At 38.6% G+C, this 18,800-nt stretch overlaps 1 protein-coding gene across 1 annotated transcript; it reads right to left on the bottom strand.

Moving 5' to 3' along the window:
- Window positions 1–3,653: 3,653 nt before the first annotated feature.
- C22H2orf69 (chromosome 22 C2orf69 homolog) lies at window positions 3,654–17,470 on the bottom strand. The gene is made up of 2 exons (XM_041737170.1): window positions 17,038–17,470; window positions 3,654–6,612 (listed from the first exon to the last, which is right to left on the bottom strand). Exons 1-2 carry the CDS (start codon window positions 17,374–17,376, stop codon window positions 5,788–5,790), a joined length of 1,164 nt encoding a protein of 387 aa, XP_041593104.1. The 5' UTR covers window positions 17,377–17,470; the 3' UTR covers window positions 3,654–5,787.
- Between the last annotated feature and the right edge of the window lie 1,330 nt (window positions 17,471–18,800).

Genomic DNA, 18,800 nt, shown 5'->3' with positions numbered 1-18,800 from the left:
TCTAGGGTTTTTCTCCCATTTTCAACTGCAGCATTGGCATCATCCTAAGGCTGGCTACCCTCGTGGTCATGGGATGATTGCCAATAGCAGTTTGAGCCATGTGCATCTTCATTTACATGCAGTGGAGGAGTCAGGCTGGATTCCAAGGGCCTTCTTTTAATATGCAAAAGCTTTCCCAGAATTTGCCACCAAATCCTTGGGTCTCATTAATTTAAAGTGGCTTAGACCTGTCCATCCCTGAACAGTCACTGGGAAAAGGTATGGAATAACTCATGCCAGTCAGGTCTCCTGGAGCTTTTAAATAGAATCCTCTCCCTCTGAGGCACATGGGAACATCAGCATGGATAATTTTTAAAATCAGGATTCAGATTAGGAAAAGGTGAGCAACCGACATCTATATCTCTTTGAGCTTTTCAAAACACAGATGTTTAGGCCCCAACTTTGCAGACTTGGATTCAGTATGCTTGGGGTTTGCTATATAATATATGTATTTGATAGACCTCTGAGGTTGTTTTGATGTATAATCAGGACTGAGTTGGATCAGATGATAGTAATTTGGATTATTTTGTGATTCATCCAAAACACATTTGTTTGATCTGATCTTGGTTTTTCTTGGCATTCACTGCCCCCCCCCCTTTTTCAATGTCAGAAAATATTCAGATGTTTTAATTTATACCTACAGCTAAACTTCAACCCAATTAGTTTTCCCCACTAAATGCTTTTCACTTACCCTTTTCTAAAGAGAAAAAAATTTTCGAGAACAAATACAGGAGAGATCCCAATTATGTTGTCATCATTGAAGACAATGAGCCATTGTTATGTGGATCTGTGCCATTCTTTGTTTTGTACCTAGTAATTCTATTGCAGCATCATTGAAAAAAGACCAGATATATTTACTGAACACAGATGTGCTCATCTAAAGCAATCAGAGTGCATCAAGTTGGTGCATTTTAAATTATGGAGAAAATAATTTTCTCTGTTAAAATAATTCATCCATATCCTGTTTTTGGAGTTGGATTAATTTCAGATATAAAAAGCAGATTACAATAAATAAAAAAGGAAAAGTATATGAAAAATAACTCTCCTTCCTAGGTGTCTTTAGGAAGAGATACTGAAGTTACTCAGGTCAAAAAAAGTGTAAAGATGGTCTGTTAGAAAAGGAAGTTACTTTAGCCAGGTTATTAGATTTTTTTTCATTTTTGGTTACTTATATTAAGCAAAGAAATTCTTTAATGATTGCTTTTCCCTTGGGAAGAAAAAAAAAGACAAAACCTCTGTTAGTTTGAATAGTACTTATAGTCAGCTTTTAGATAAACCTTGGTTTTTTTTTTCTTTTAAACCATTAAGAGAATTGGTGCAAAGTATATATCCAGAATCGTAGAAAACTTGGAAGTTAAAACTGAGATTATAATCTTCCAATGAATATTCATTTTAATTCAGTTTATTTGGGAAGCAAACTGGATGACCTTAGGCAAGTTAAGAAACTTAATCTTTATGAAGCTTATTTTCCTCATCTTTAAACTTGTACTTTATAGGGTTGCTGCAAAACTACAAAGAGGTAATTCAGGGCACCGACAGTTGAGAGCTGATGCTAGCTTTCTGATTTGAGATGGCTCTCGTTGCAGTTAAATTCTATCTTAGAAAACTAGAAAGTAAACCCTTTAGGAAGTTTTAAAATTATTTCCTTGGTCATAATTTCTGATGTTAAGAGTTTATTTTAAATTCAACACATTTTTATCTTTTTTGCTGACCTGATTGAGACCAAATGAGATGTTTTTAATGTTAAAACTTTAAAATATTAAGCAGTATGTGTTAGCTGCAACTTCTCAGGAATTCCAAATCTTAGAACTTTATTGCTGAAAAGGACCTTAGAAGTCACTTCATCAATCCAGATTGCTTAAGGGAGGGTCAAGGCTTACACAGCTGGGTGATGGAACCTACAATCACGTTGTGACCAGATCGGTAATTCTCCATGCTTTCTCCCTTAGGTACAGCTCATCTTTGTTATTCTTTGGCTACAGCTTAGGGGCTTGACTTGATTCACAAAAGAATTTTTTTCCTCTGCCAGCAAAACTCACTGTACAGCTCACTGTACCACACAGACAAAAGATACAAAGTAAGACAAAGGGATACAAAATAAGATTAATGAACAAGTAGCAGAGAGTTCTATAAAAATGGAACACTATGCAAAGAATGAGACAGAAGTATTGTGGCACTGGCAAGAAATTTTTCCAAGGTGATTAAATGAGAAAAAAGTTGCAAACTATAGGTATGGTATGCTGTCATTTGTGTAAAACAAAGGTATATTCTAAACATTTGTGTATGCATAGAATTAACTGCTAAAATATGCAAGAAACCAGTGAGGGTGATTGCCTCTGAGAAGTTAGACAAGTTAGGTGGGCAGACTAGAATCTGCAGTTGTGTATTTTTTCTGCCCTTCTATTTATTCTTTCAAAGTAACTTTTTGAAATACATTTGTAGACTAATTAGTTTTTCGTGAACATTAACAGTGTTTGTCTCGGCATATAATTACATTGGAATTCTATTTATTCAGTAATTAAAACTTGTCACTCATTTTTTAAAAGGGAAATAAAGTCAACAAGGCTTATTTTGTATCTTTCTATCCTTTTGAACAGCAGCTATGTGAACATTTGGAAAGAACCTTAGTAGGGAGGCTTTTCTCTCACCTATCTAAAGTTGCCAACAGACATCTAAGCTGAATCTAAGTTGACAAAAAAAAAAAAAAAAAAAAAAATGTAGAAAGCTGGAATGCAGGTCTGGATGGAGTTGGAACTGTGCTACTGACTCCTTCCCTCCAGTGCTAAAACACAGATGTAGTGAGGAAGAACTAATGTAGATTGGCAGTCACCCACACATCTCTGGTATTACCTTAATGTCTTGTTTCAAGCATACAGTCCCTAAGTGTTGGGTGTTTTAAATAAACCTAAGTTATATTCTATTTTTTTAAAGTTCCATTAGATGGGATACTAAAATGACCATCCTAAGTGACTGCCTGTCTCTACCACTAAGAACTGCTAGGTCTCTGCCATTGTAAAGACCCAACCTGAATTTACAGATGACATCTATCTACATGTATATCTTACCCTCTAAAACATGTTTCTTTTAAGGACCCTTAAGTATAACAGAATAGCTATTTTAGGAATACTACCTTTTGTTTCATATTTTTGCTTTTAAGTCAGTCTATTACATATTTCTATACTAAAATGCTTGGGATTGTCTGTGCCTGGACCATTCTTGCCCTTGCCCTTGCCCTGGGTGCTTAGGTATTATAGGTATTACATGAATGAAATGAAAAACAGATCACACCATATTCTAAATAAGTCTCTTAATGACAGCAAAAGGAATACAGACACCTGAAATGATTAGCACATAGAAGGAAAAACTTATTTTTGAGTAATTTTCTTCAAGAAATTTAACAGAAGATATGAAAATAAAGTGAATTATTGGGCAATTTAAAGGAGAGAAAAATAATTTACAAGGAGAGTTTCAACATTGCTCATATGAAAGAAAAAACATGGAGGATTAATGAAAACATACAAACCTAAACTGGCAAAGTGGAAGAAATAGCTTTCTTCCAAGTAACAATCTGAAGTTTTAACAAATCTAGTAACATAAAGCACATCCAAACAGACTTCTCTGGATTAGATTTAATACAATTGTACATTCATGCTGTGGCGGTAACAACTTTCACATTATCTTTGTGGCTTCTCAGTTGACTCTCAAGACACAAACACAAAGGCACAGTCTAAAAGGATACACTAACATTTACAATAGTTTTAAGCAAATGTAGAGAAGACAAATTTGAAGTCTTAAAATATTTGAATATGGATCAGCTGGAATATATTTTCATTCAAGAAAATATTTCTACTTTCAACACTAGTTTTGCTGCAGTGGCAGTTCCAGGTGCCCAGTAAGTTATTCTCAATATTCACTGAACATATAACAATTATAATTAAGCAATCACATGACTAGATAGCTAAAGAACCTAGATTTTTAAATATCTCAGGTTTTTAAAATGAATCCTGCAGGAAGTCCTACTTTTTCCATTTCAAATGTTAATCCTGTAAAAATAAGTGCCTTTCCTTCCCCCCTCATTAGTGTATTCACTACCTTATGAATTCACTACCAAATGAATTTAACCAAGGATTATTAAATATTGAAAGAAGCCATCCAATCCATCATGGTACTTTAAGATTAGGTAATAAAATGCTAGAATCAGGCTGACATGTTTCTTTGTTGGGAATTTTTGGTCTCAAAAGAAACATGTATTTAAAGAAACTGAAGCAATATAAACTAACATGTTCTTTAAAAAAATTGAGTGATACAATTCTATACTTTATAGAATTAAGGGATGTTATTTTTAAGCATTTGGTGAGTAAGAATTCTTTCTCATAACTGGATATTTGGAATGTATTATAGTCATTAAAATACAATTCTGTGAAGAAACCAAGAGATTAACATTTTAATTCTATATTTTATAAATTTAGGTCCTCTGGGTTATTAAGATATTAAGCTTCAGTGTCTTTTTTCCAGTCTGGAAGCAGCAATGTTACTTCCCTGCTTAATTATTTCATGACCTATAAAAGCTAAATTATTAATAAATTAAAAAGTGTTCATCCTTTATTGTAATCACACAGCTGTCAATGTCGGTTGACATTCATTAGGTCTTGGGTTTCTGAAAATGTATTTATCTAGGTCAAGAAAAACAGGCAGAAGGAAACCTCACCCAAATTATGTAGCAGTGTTAAGCAAATTCAGTTTTTGAGCCAAATTAAATCATTTGTGTCTTCAAACTTTCCCTGTAACTTTTCTTATAGCAATATAATTTTGCATTTTGGCCAAAGAGAGCTGCTTTCTTTTGGCAGACAAAATCATGCTTCTGGAGAAACATTGAGTTAGATCTTTAGAATCTGTCTCCTTTTCAATAGAGCAGTAACAAATAGTGTGTTACACATTTATTTCACCTAAGTTGATCTCTTTCAAAAGACTGATATGATGAAAAGATTTTAAATCTGTAGCATATTTTTACCCAATATACCTAATTATGTTCAATTTAAAACAATTTTCCAAAAGAACTGGTTTTTGGTCAGGAGTCAAGAAACTCCAAAATAACTTATCTAAAAGTTGTCAATTAAAAATTAAGCCATAGTGCTTAAGTGTAATGTTTTCAAAAACCAACTATACACTACTGCATGTTCTTGGAAATTTGGAAACAAATATACTTGACTCTTAAAAAAAAATACTTGGTGGCACATTAAAGAATGACTATGAGTTTACAAAACATATGAAGCAGGGTATAGTTAATTCCAAAACTATGGAAAACATCAGTGTGCCTTTGCTTTACTTGAAGAGAAATGGAGTTTTGAGTGCCAAATAGCTAATTACCATTAGCGTCACCAAAATTAATCCCAAACATTACTCAGAAAATAACTATTTCCAACAATTTTCAAGACCTTTTATATAAGGACTATATTGTAACTTTCATTCTTAAGGGTCTTATCTCTCTCCTTGTAGGATTATCAAAAACCATCTTTTACTTTTCAAATGAACTAATTCTAACCCAACCCAAATTAAAAACCGTTCACATTCACAAGCAAGGAATACTATTGCACATTATACTCATTTTAGGAATGTGTGCTTCCTCCCCCCCACCCTCCCCCAAAAAACTGACAATGCATCTATGAATTATATCTCATTATCTGTATTTATAACACTCAAAGTGCTTCTGCTCTTCCACTGAACAAGTATATTAATACTTTTATAGTCTCAGAATACTTCATGAACCCTGAAGTGATTCTCTATGGAAGGAGCTTCCTTTGCAAAATGAATTTGGCTAGTCACCTGCATACCAAAATCTCCAAGAATCTGAACAAATTTCTTGTGCTCCTTTCCAATCCAAGATCTCATTGGATCACACACTTGGTAAGGTGTTACATGGGTATGAACAATAATCCCTGTTTGTGCAAATTCTTTCAGGACTTCTGGATAAGTAACCCACGTATTGCTTCCTCCAGAATGACCGCCATCCAGCCAGTACATTGTTCTTATGCTTCTGATAAAAGCATCTATGTCCTTGTCTTTCTTGGCTTCTTTTAATTCAAAAAGCAATTGATTCAAAACAACACAACCTTTACTGAATCCAATCAAAGTAAAAGAAGCACCATTTAGTGATGGTGGGTAAAAACTCAAGGTGGACTCATCAAATTCTTCACAGGTCCTCTCTTTTTCTCCCTGGCAACCATTAGTAGTGTGAGAATTGGATCTACAATTAGATGCTTTGGAGTCCTTATTCAAATCTTTTACATTCTTCTTTGATATCAGACTGTTCTGACTTAAGTTAAAAGCATTAACTAATAACATATAAAGGTGCTTAAAAGCTCCAAAGTCAGTATTGTGTTCTGGAGCACCAAACATATTACTTTTCACAAAATTGTCGTAGCAGCTGAATTTGTGCAAATGCATTCGCGAGCACTTTATCACCCAAATATAACTATTGGGGAACCGGTGGGCTAAAATGGTGGCAACATTTTCTAGACTCCAGTTTTCCCACTGATAATTCTCAGGATGACGAGTCATAATTTCATGGTAATTCTGAAAGGTAAGAAAGATGAAACAAGCATTAAATACATATTTATATAAAATTATTTCCACAAAATAGTTTCCCATTTTTATTGTGGAGGAAATTGGGATGTTATATGACCAATGGTTAATGTACTAAAAATGAAAACTATATGTCTATCATTACCTTCTGATCTTAAGATTTTAAACAAATAATTTCCCAATTTAAACTTAAAATCTATCAAAAGACTGGGTTATAAGATATAGCTAAATAGCATAGTAGCAATTTTAAAAATTAAACTTACTTTAAAGGGATTATAGATATTTTTATTTTTTTTAGATATTTTTAAATAAATTTTATTTAGTATACATACAATCTCCTATTCCTAAACACATTAACTGAAAATAAAAATTGGTTTATTAAGCTTTTTTGATAACACAAAACCTTAAAATATTTTCTCATTAAAGCTGTTATCCTGAATCCCTCCCTTTTTGGATTACTCTAACAACCAAATTTCAATTTTGGGTACAACAATTGAACAACATGGGTTTGAACTGTGCAGGTCACTTACAAGTAAGTTTTTTCCTGTAAATACAGCATAATACTGTAAATGTATTTTCTCTTTCTTAATAACATTCTTTTTTTTTTTTTTGAAGATTTCATTTTTGGGATGCCTGGGTGGCTTAGTTGGTTAAGTATCTGCCTTTGGCTCAGGTCCCGATCCCAGGGTCCTGGGATCTAGCCGCATATCCGCTCTCTGCTCAGCCGGGTGTTTGCTTTACCCTCTCCCTCTGCTTATACTCTTTCTCTCAACTTAATAAATAAAATCTTTAAAAAAATTCTGTTTTTAAGTAATCTTTACACCCAACATGGGATTCGAACCCACAACCTGGAGATCAAGAGTCCAATGCTCTATCATCAAACTGAGCCAGCCAGGTGCCCCCATAACAACATTTTCTTTAAAAAAAAAAAAAAAGATTATTGGGCAGCCCTGGTCTCAGCGGTTTAGCGCCACCTTCAGCCCAGGGCATGATCCTAGAGACCCTGGATCAAGTCCTACATCAGGCTCCCTGCCTGGAGCCTGTTTCTCCCTCTGCCTGTGTCTCTGCCTTTCTCTCTGTCTCTCATGAATAAATAAATAAATCTTAAAAAAAAGATTATAAAAAAAATAAAAATAAAGATTATCTTATTATAAGAATACAATATATGATACATATACAAAATATCTGTTGAATCAATTGTGTATCAGTAAGGCTTCGGGTCAACAGCTGGCTGTTAATAGTTAAGTTTTTGGGGAAATCAAAAGTTATATGTGAATTTTCAACTATGTGGGAGTCAGTGCCCCTAACCCCTGCATGGTTCAAGGGTCAACTGTGCAATGAACGTTCTAGAAAAATGTTTTTATATATCTGAGATTACATCAATAAAAATAAATTCCTGGATATGGGGCTGGCCCAGTCAGTTAAGTGTCCAACTCTTGATTTCAGCTCAAGTCATGATCTCAGGGTGGGGAGATGGAGTCCTACACTGGACATGGAGCCTGCTTGAGATTTTCTCTCTCCCTCTGCCCCTCCCCCAGCTCTAAATAAAATCCTTTTAAAATAAATAAGTAAAAATAAATTCCTGGATATGGAAAGATTGTGTCAAAGAATATTCATAATTTAAGATTAGTTATACAGACTCCAATACTATCTTCCAGAAAGGTATGTATAGCTCTTCTTTTCGTTCAATTTCTTAGGCAAAGGACAGCTTATTCTAATTTGGATTTATTGAAAATTTGAATGAAATTATAATTTTGTTTATTTATTAACCATCTGGAGTTCTACTTGTGTCTGTGCATAACTTTGGTCCTTTTTTATTTGGTTCTTGTTTATTTAAAAGCATTCTATATATATATTAATAAATTTTTGTTTAGGTTCCAGGATATGCATATAAATTTTGTTTTCATTTTAATTCACAGTAGCTTTTTTTAAAAAGGGAGAAATTCATTCAAATTTATTCATTTATTCTATGAGATTTATTGGATACCTACTGATTGAGTATGGATCAGAACAGACTAAACTACTGCCCACACAGAGCTCACATTTAGTAGAGAGATACACAGTAAACAACTCCATAAGTAAACAGAGCAACACTGTTCAATAGAAATATAACATGATCCATGCAAAAAAATTTCTAGTAGCTACATTTTAAAAAGAAGGTAACAGGTGAAACTACTTTGAATAATATATTTTATTGAGCCCAAATATCTAAAATATTATAATTTAAACATGTAACTGATTTAAAAAACTAGTAAGAGATGATTACATTTCTTTTTCTTACTAAGTCTTTGAAATCCAGTGTGTATTTTACACCTACAGCACATCTCAATTTGGATGCTAAATTTTCACTGGAAATACTGGATCTGAATTTAGATTTCATAAAATTTACAGTTGAAAAAGCAGATTCACATATCCAAGTTGTTCAAATATACTTAAAAGTTTTCTAGGAACTGAACTATCAGTTTTTAGGTTTAAATTTAAAGTTAAATATAATTAAAAATTTAGTTCCTTGGTTAGACCAGCTTTCGAAAGGTCAATAGCCACAAGTGGGTAGAAGTCAGCACAAAATATTAAGATGGTGGTTAAGTGCAATGGAGTATAATTAAAAAAAGAAAAGAAAAGAACAGGGCAAAAAGAATACAAGGATTTGGAGAGGGTGGAAGATTATTATTTGAAACACAGGGTGGTCTCCAATAAGATGATAGTTGAGAAGGACCTGAAGGAACCAAGGGAGTGAAGCAGGGTATTTCAGTCATAAGGAATTGCAACTACAAAAAGCCCTGAAGTGGAAGCATGACTGGTATAGTCAAGATACAGCAATGAGGCTAGACTAGCTCCGGCAGTGTGAACAAAAAGAAAAAGTGATCACCAAGGTCAGAAAGATTGTTGGGGAGAGGGGGAGGTGTGAGGACTTTGGCTTTTGCTATGATAGGGTTTGGAGCAGAGGGTTGATGTAATTTCTGTTTTGAAAGGATTACTCTTGTTCCTATGTTGAAGGATCAGGAGTTGAAGCAGGGAGACCAGCAGGAGGTTACGCAAGTGTAATCCTGAGGAGACAAGGTGGCTTGAACACTGAGTGGTAGAAAAATTAAGGTGGTAAAAGTGGTCAGACAATATATTTTGAAAGTAGAGTCAACAGCATTCTTGCTGATTGACTGAATACAGAGTATGAGAGAAAGAGAAACAGAGTTGTGATTTTCCTTTATTTATAACACTATATACTATACATGCTGAACAATTTTAAATGCACTTCTCTTTTGACCTAGTAATTCCACTTCTAGGAATTTATCTCAGTGATATAACTGCATATATGCATAAATAAACATGTTTAAGGTTATTTATTTTTGTTTCAAAAGAATGAGGCAGGTCTATGAGTACTCAACATGCGTTATAAAACAAGGGCTAAAAAACCCCTGTAAGCTATGCTACCATTTGTGTTTTAAAATAAAAAAGTTCGTGGGGTCCCCAGTGGCTCAATCATTTGAGGTTCCCAGTCTTGATTCAGCTCAGGTCCTGAGATTCAGCCCCATGTCAGTCTCCACGCTCAGTGGGGAGTTGGCTTCTCCCTCTCCCTCTGCCCCTTCCCTTGCTAGCACCTTCTTTCTCTCAAATAAATCTTAAGAAAAAAAAAAAGTTTGCATCAGCATAGAATGTCTCTGGAAGAATACATATATCAGCAACAGTGGTAGCCTTTAGGAAGAGAAATGGGAGACTGAAAAGGGGATTTACTTTTTAATGTACAGTCTTAAACTTAATTTTAACAATATTTTTCTATTAAAAAACTAAAACTGCGCAGCCCAGGTGGCTAAGTGGTTTAGCGCTGCCTTCAGCCTAGGGCGTGATCCTGGAGTCCCAGAATTGAGTCCCACATCAGGCTCCCTGCTTGGAGCCTACTTCTCCCTCTGCCTGTGTCTCTGCCTCTCTCTCCTCTCTGTGTATTCTCATGAATAAATAAATAAAATCTTTAAAAAAAAAAAACAACCTAAAACTGATAGAAGTAAAATTCACTAAAAAACTTTAGTCTATATACAAAGGTAGAAGGGAAGATGGAGAAGCCATCCATAAAACCACCAATTAGAAATAATCATTAAAATTTGAGTCTAGCATTCCAGTTTTCTCTAGTATACAAACACATTTACAAATACATATATTAGACAGCATTCTTACTTCTTCCTCAACAAGTTTATACTTACAATTTTCACTTAACAATATATTTCAGGCATGGTTCCATATCAATAAATATAGATTTGCATCACAATTTTTAGACTTCCCATCAAAAAGATTAATATCAATTTACACTCTCACTGGCAGTATACAAGAATTTACCCACATCCTTACCCACACGGGCTACTAACATTAATTTTTTTAAAACCTTCACTACTATGATAAAATACCTTACTTTTTATTTAATTTGCATGTTTTGATTCCTAAGAAGGATGAATATTTTTCTATGTTTATTGACAATGTTCATTTTTTTTTGTTAATTCTGCATTCGTGTCCTTTGAGAATTTTCCCAATCAGATACTCAATTCTTTCTTACAGTTAATAATCTCATTAATAGCTTTTCATATGTTAAAAAATATTTACTCCCAGGAGGAGGCTATCATTTGGCTTTTTATGGATTCTGCTACTGCCCTCGGCATATTCAGATTTGTGATAGAAAATTAAAATAGGAACTTAGATCTCAAAGAGCTCAGCTAAATCCTTTTTATAGCTATGGAAACTGAGGGCCTAGAAACTATATAGTTATTTCTATCATACAGTTATTTGGTTAATGAGTCAAAATGAATTCAAGATTCTGTAATTCTCAGTTCAGTCTCTACCACATAGGTAAATCTAAAAACTTGGTATTTTCTTTGATTAGCCCTAAGTTATATGATCAAAGGGGGGACATGCTTATACAAAGGAATTGTGTGCACTAAAATATAAAAATAGTATTGTTACTGTTGTGTCAAAACCCGGATCCATTAAAACAATGGATAAATACTCCCAAATTCCAAAAAGAAACACAAGACATCCCCATAGAACTTGCAGACAGGTGGCCAAAACTGGTTCTGCAACTCAGGCCAGTCTACAGAAAAGGCTAAAGACTATGGGAAGAGAGTGCTTTCTTTCAAGAATTTTTATCTCAATTGGGAATGCAATGCGCTTATTCCCCTTGGGCAGGGGGGGGGGGGGGGGGGGGGGCGGAGTATGTAGGGAGCAAGCTTCTCCTCATCACCAGTGAGGCAGGTAGCAAAAGAATTTCTACGGAGAGATTAAGGGGTTCTTATTTCACAGTTAGATGCTTGCTGACCTGCAAAAACTTACAGGCCTATCCCATACAGCTACTAAAGTTAAAGGTACAAAGATCTTTAGGAAAACAACATGCAAGTGTCTACAACAGTTCGGAGGCATTCATGATTAAGTTTCAAGCTAGGTGGATTATTCCTACAGCAGAGCAAGTACAACTATATTCCTGGCACAGAGCTCCTAAAACCCTTGGAATTTCCCAGGTGACAGGAACACCTTTGTTCTAATGGGGTGACTCTTGGTGGGCTTCTGAACAGGAACTGGTCAACCAGAAAAACCAAGACATGACTGAAGTTTGGAACTTTCGGTCTCACCATCCATTCTCCAAAGAGAGGCTGGAAATGGGAGTTAATGACTGATCATGACTGTACAATGAAGCCTCCATAAAAAAATCCCCAAAGTATGGGTTCAGGTAACTTCTAGGTTGGTGAATACATGGAGGTTCTAGGGGAGTGCCACACTGAGAGAGGTCTGCACCCCTTCCCACATACCTTACCCTATGCATCTCTTCCATCGAGATATTCATCCATTATCATATCCTTTCATAAGTGGGTAAACAGTAAGTAAATTGTTTCCATAAGTCACTCTTACAGATTAACTGAACCTAAGGAGGGTATGATGGCAACCCCAATTTATAGGCAGTCTGCAGGAGCACAGGTGACAACCTGGGACTTTTGGCTGGCACTGGAAATGGGGATGCAGTCTTGTGGGACTGAGCCCTTAACTTGTGAAATGTAATAATAACTCCAGGTAGATACTGTCAGAATTGAGTTATAGGATATCCAGCTGGTGTGCAGAGCATCACATGGTATGAGGAAAAACCCATGTAATAGGTTTCAGAAATGTTGCGAGTGTGGTAGTAGTATGAGTAATAAGGCGTGACACACCAGGACATACATTTAGGGCATGGTCATCTCTATATCCTAGTCTTTAGGAAAACAGGTTTTTTAAAGGTAAAATTGGCAATGACCCAAATGTTCACCAAGTGCTGAATGAGTAAATAAATTGTATATCCATACACCAGAAAACTACCTCGGAATAAAAAGGAACATACTAATGATACAGGCAATAGTAAGAATGAATTTCAAAAGCATCATATACTAAGTGAAAGAAGTCAGACACAAGACTACATACTACGATTGCAAATTAATGAAAATGTAGAAAAGGCAAAACTATAGTGAAAGAACGCTGATCAGTGGTTGCCTGTGGCTGAGAAAAGAGACCAACAGAAGTGGGGAATAAAGGTACTTTTTAGGGTGATAGAGATGTTGTATAACATGATTATGGTGTTGGTTACATAACTGTAACATTTGTCAAAATTCATCAAATTGTAAGCTTATACTTGAAAAAAGAGATAAGTATAATTTTATATACTGAAGCTTTAAAAAGCAAGATAACTCAAGAAAATTGGAAAATGCCTCCTTAAAAAAATCCTGATTTCTGTTCCCTCCAAAATCATTACTGGATTAAAAAAAAAAAATCAATGTACCTAAAGAAATATGAATTACTATGTTCTCAGCTCACCTGTTAATTCAAATGAGAAAATAACAAATATAGAATAAAAAAGGACACACAACACCAACAAAAATGATTGCAAGAGGAACATCAAGAAAGTAATGGTAATTAAAATTTAAAATTACTTGGACAACCAGATCTAATTGATACCAAACAACAAATCGGTATCAACAAGAAGTAAAGCTTCTAATAGTACCCTACAAAGTTCTGTTGGACCAAATCTGTTCGGTATTTATCCAAATTAAAAATAAAGATATTGAAAGAATGCCTATTTAATTAATATATGATACAAACCAGAATAATGGTTCTATGAAAGAACTGATATACTAATAAGATGAGCTGTGTCTAACAGGGTAAATTTCACACAAATAAACATTAGGCTAAAAAAAAAAAAATCAAGTACAAAGATATGAAGAAATGTGAGCCAAAAGCATTTCATATAATAAGAGCCATGATTTATCAAGCACTTCCTGCACTGTTCAAAGCAACTTACATATATTCATTCATTCATTCAACAAGTTATCTACTGAACACCTACTACATGCCAGTCACTGAACACCAATCACTAAGCATCAAAGATAGTGAAGAAAACAGACATGAAACTGACATTGTAGTGTTGCAAGACAGACAAAAACCGAAATGAATAATACAGTAAATGAAATGGGTAAAATAGAAGAGGAAAGCTGACAGGGATCACATGTATGTGTACATGTGATTATGATACAGGATGGTCAGAAAAGGCCTCACTGCGAGGGCAACTTTTGAGCAACTCAAAACAGGTGAGGTAATGAATCCTACAGACATCTGTAGGCAGATTGTTCCAGGCAATATGTGCAAAGCTTTTGAGGTCAAGTGTGCCTACCCCGAGTAATACAAAGAACGCTGTTAGGGCAGAGTAGACAGAAAAAGGAGAAAGGCAAGCAAGAGTGGGAAAAGATAAAGACAGTGAAGAGCCCTTCTTCAAGAGTACTCTGGCTTTTCCTCTGAGTAATGGGAAGCTACTGGAGTTTTCAGCAGTGGTGTGGCATGATTTGACTTACTTTTAAACTGGTTATTCTGATCACTTAGATAGGTTTAGAAGGGAAAGCAGCTTTAATTGTTGATCGAGGTGTAAAAGAGAGGTTACTAAAAGATTAACTTCAAGATCTCTAACTTGAGCAACTAAAAAAAAATTTCCATTAGCCGAGATGAGGAAACTGCAGGAAGAACAGATTTAAAAGCAAAGATGCAGGGATCCCTGGGTGGCGCAGTGGTTTGGCGCCTGCCTTTGGCCCAGGGCGCGATCCTGGAGACCCGGAATCGAATCCCACGTCGGGCTCCCGGTGCATGGAGCCTGCTTCTCCCTCTGCCTGTGTCTCTGCCTCTCTCTCTCTCTGTGACTATCATAAATAAATAAAAAAAATTTAAAAAAAAAAAAAAAAGCAAAGATGCAGAGATTTTATGTTTGAGGTATCTATTAAATATCCAAAAGGAAATACTGTACATGCAACCGGTAAGTCTCGAGTTCCAGGAACCTCTCTAGGCTAGTTATACAAATATCGAAGGTCATCAGAGTACAGGTGGAATGTAAAACCACAAGACTCCAAGAAATCACTACGGGGATAAAGGTAGAGGAGAAAAGTCCACAAGCCGAGCACTGGGGTAGCCCAATAATTGAAAAAGTCATCAGAAAGATAAGAAGGAACTGTTACTCATGAGGAATTCCTGTATTTAGTCCTCATTGATATCCTATAAATTATTATTGCTATTTTATAGTTGAGGTAGCTGGAATTAGCCAGAGATGTCATAGCTAAAAAGTGCAGAATCAGGGTTCAAACCTAGGCAATTTGGCATTAAGGCCTTTTGATGCATTATCTTACTCTTCTCTAAAAGACCTGGGTTTTTAAAGCACTTCATACACTCTCTGTAAAGCAACACTAGATCACTGTCCAAAAAGCTAATGGAATCTCAGGCTACATAAGGAAATGGATGATGTCACACACACACACACACACACACACACACACACACACACAAAAGAGGAGGTATGACTCTAAGTGTATTCAGCACTTTTTTTTAGACCTTATCTGAAGACTTGTATTGTTTTCTGACTGTAAAACTTTATAAATATTTAGCAGACTCTCAACAAAGGTTCGTCATCATCATCATTATAGATGCACATAGTAGCTGTTCCTCCAATCTCTGGAAGCCGCTATCAGTAATGTCATGCTGTTTTTTTCCCAAACTGAGCAACAGAGGATCAATGATCTACTCTTCAATCTAAATACGAGGGTTTGTTTTTGGTTTTGTTTTTTTCACAGTTTCTATTAGCAGTCAATGAGACCGGTTCCTTATTTTAAGGATAAGAGGGAAAAAAATTACATGCATCTTCATCATCGTTTGACACAGCACAAAGTTTGCGACTACATCAGTCTGAAGCATCCATTCAAAAACTAATACTACTGTTTCAGGGAGTGAGAAACCCAGCTGGCCAACATTTTAGCTTCCCTGTCCACACACCGACCCGTACTACCCCCGACAGAACTTGGCTCTGACGACGGAAACGCTCCGCGTTCGCACTCGGCCCACCGGGGCGCCCGCAAACCTTAGGTGCCCCCGGGCGCTGCAGACGCCTTCGGCGCGACGCTCCCGCCTGGATTTTGCATTTCGTGAATGCAAACCAAACGGCCCACGTACAACTAACTAACTGACGGGACGGCCGCCAAACTAGACAACACAGCTCTGCATGGAGACCTAAATTAAGACCCAGGACAAAACATGGGAGACACCCCTAACTCTGGGAAACGCACAAGGGGTGGTGGAGGGGAGGTGGAGTTGGGGTGACTGGGTGACACTTGGCGGGATGAGCCCTGGGTGTTACGCTATATGTTGGCAAATCGAACTCCAATAAAAAAATGTTTTTAAATTGAATTAAGACCCAGCTTTCCCAGTACCAGACAGCCACGAATATTTGCCTGAAGATCTAAAATCAAATAAAGCTAAAAAAAAAAAAAAGTACAGAATTCAGGTTGAGCGCAAAATATTGACAGGCTTAGCAATTACTGCCCTTTTACTCCCCACCCACCCTCTTTTTTCTAGAGTTAGTAAAAGGGGGGGTCATACCTTTAGAAATTTTATTTTAATTAATTAATTAATTAATGCATGCATGCTTTATTTTTTGCCCGTTTGCTCTTTAATGACTGCCAGGGTTTTCGGCACCCGCGTGCTGAGTTAATCTGAAAAGCCACGCGCCTGCCTGCCGCCGAGCCCCCGCGCGCACCTCTGCGCCGCCAGGTTGTAGGGGTGGATGTATATGCACGCGGGGCCTCATTCCTTCGGGCTCGGATTGCACACACCCCGCCGCCCTCCCCCCCCAAGCTCGGACGGACCGACAGCTGGCTCTGCCCGAGGTCGTGACCCTCCAAGGGCACCTCCCTCCTCCTCCCCCCGAGCCGGGGGCTCCCGGAGCAGGGGGCCCAGGGGTGTGGCAGGGGCGGGCCCTGGGATTTCGCGGGGCCACGCGGCTCAGGGCACGTGTGGGCGTGTTCGGGGCAAGCCTGGAACCCCGCACTGGGCCGGGGCGACTGAGGCCGCTCGCAGAGGCGCGCGGGGAGGGAACAGGTGTCCTACCTGCACGTCCCCGGGGAAATAGAGAACGTGATGCTGCGGCTCCTCCCTCGCCGGGTCCCCAGGGAGGGCCGGCCCCGCCGCCTCGGCCGCCAGCAGGAGCAGCTCGTTGCTGCGCTGCGGGTCGGCTCCCGGCACCGGGGGCAGCTGCACGCACTGCGGCCGGCGCGCCGCGGCCAACGGGGAGCCCCGTGCGCAGCCGCCGCCGCCGCCGCCGCCGCCGCCGCCCAGGTTCATGGCTTCGGCCTGCGAGCGCGACGCGGCCATTCCGAGGCTGAGCTGCGGCAGCAGGAGCAGCAGCGGCGGCGGCGGCGGCGACCGCAGGAGCCTGAACTCCCACATGGGTCGCTGCCGCGAGAGCGGTTCGGGGCGGGGGGAGGTCCTGAGGGAGGGACCCGGGCGGGCCTCGCAACGGTCCCCGGCCGGACGGGGCGCGGCGGCGGCGGCGTCACAGGCCGACGTGCGCGCGCGCGCAGCGTGCGTCGGGGCGGGAGGGATGTGCCCGGAAGTGGGCGGGGCTTCCGCGGGTTGGGGAGGGGGCGTGGCCCGAGGGAAGGCGCTCCTGATTGGTAGGTTCTGCTGCGCGGGAAGTTCGAACGGCAGCCTGGGGAAGGGCGGGAGCGGAGCCAAGGAAGAGGGAACGAGCTCCGGGCTCCGAAGGAGGGGCCGCAGCTGGAGTGGGTCCAGTCGCTGGGTAGGGTTTTCAGTAAACTGTGCTCCCGTCTCTGTGTAGGCTCACCTTTCAGGTGAGGTGTGTTTTTTTGTTTTTGTTTTTAATATATAGTTCTTGGAGCCCTAAAGGAAGAGAATCTCCCTTTCCTCACAAGCTTTAGTTTTCTTTGTAGATAGACAAGATTTCTAGTTCATGGGAATTGATGGTTAGATACGAAATCTATCTAACGCACCTTTGGTTGGAGGTGGGGAACAGGATGCATGGACTGGGACAGCTAAAGTGGGCCAAAGGCGTTTATTTCCTGCTGTGTTTGCAGCCAACGGGATTTGCTAGTTTATTTTTTTAAGGTTTTATTTATTTGTTCATGAGAGACACAGAGAGAGAGAGGCAGAGACACAGGCAGAGGGAGAAGCAGGCTCCATGCAGGGAGCCCGACGTGGGACTCGATCCGGTGTCTCCAGGGTCACACCCTGGGCTGCAGGCGGCGCTAAACCGCTGAGGGATCTGCTATTTTAGAGTTTCCAAAAACCACTTTGCACAGTAGGAAAGTGATGACACGTCCAACAACCGTCTGTGGCCAGGTGTGTAGGAGTAAGATTTGGTCAAGTGTATGCCAAAGATGGGAGGAGGACGGCTCCTCCATATATGCAGCTGTTTGTGGGGCGAGGCACCGTAAGGAGCCTTATAGGAGACAAAGCGGTGAGTTATAGCTATGGCCGCCATGTACTGATGATGCCTTACTGTACATCAGGAATTGAACTTAATAACTTAAAGGGAACTTTCAACTTTTAATGTTTGTGGGCCTGCTCATGGGCTCCCGGGGAAGCCATACATCTAACATTTGCCAGAGTCAGCAAAAACCTCAAAGCTTGGGCTCTGTTTCTGTCCTGAGCACCCCTTGTACATCTGCTTCACTTAAACAAACAAACAACAACAACAGCAACAACAACAACAAAAAACAAAACAAGCAGCAGTTCATACATAAAGGAGTTTAAAAAAAAAAACGACAACACGTCCCTGGTTCCCATAACATTAAGATCATGCAGCCCCTATGTGTACTAAAAGCTTAAGATAAAGTTTGTAACTTTCAGAA

The sequence above is a fragment of the Vulpes lagopus genome, chromosome 22 (genome assembly GCF_018345385.1).
Source record: "Vulpes lagopus strain Blue_001 chromosome 22, ASM1834538v1, whole genome shotgun sequence".
Taxonomy (NCBI): Eukaryota; Metazoa; Chordata; class Mammalia; order Carnivora; family Canidae; genus Vulpes; species Vulpes lagopus.
The sequence above is the reverse complement of the archived record's forward strand: the minus strand, read 5'-3'. Positions and strand labels throughout refer to the sequence as shown.

Coding starts and splice junctions, on each gene's coding strand:
- C22H2orf69 (XM_041737170.1), bottom strand. CDS start 17,376: ATGTGGGAGTTCAGGCTCCTGCGGTCGCCGCCGCCGCCGCCGCTGCTG. Junction 6,613..17,037: donor ATTTCCCCGGGGACGTGCAG/GTAGGACACCTG, acceptor CTTACCTTTCAG/AATTACCATGAAATTATGAC.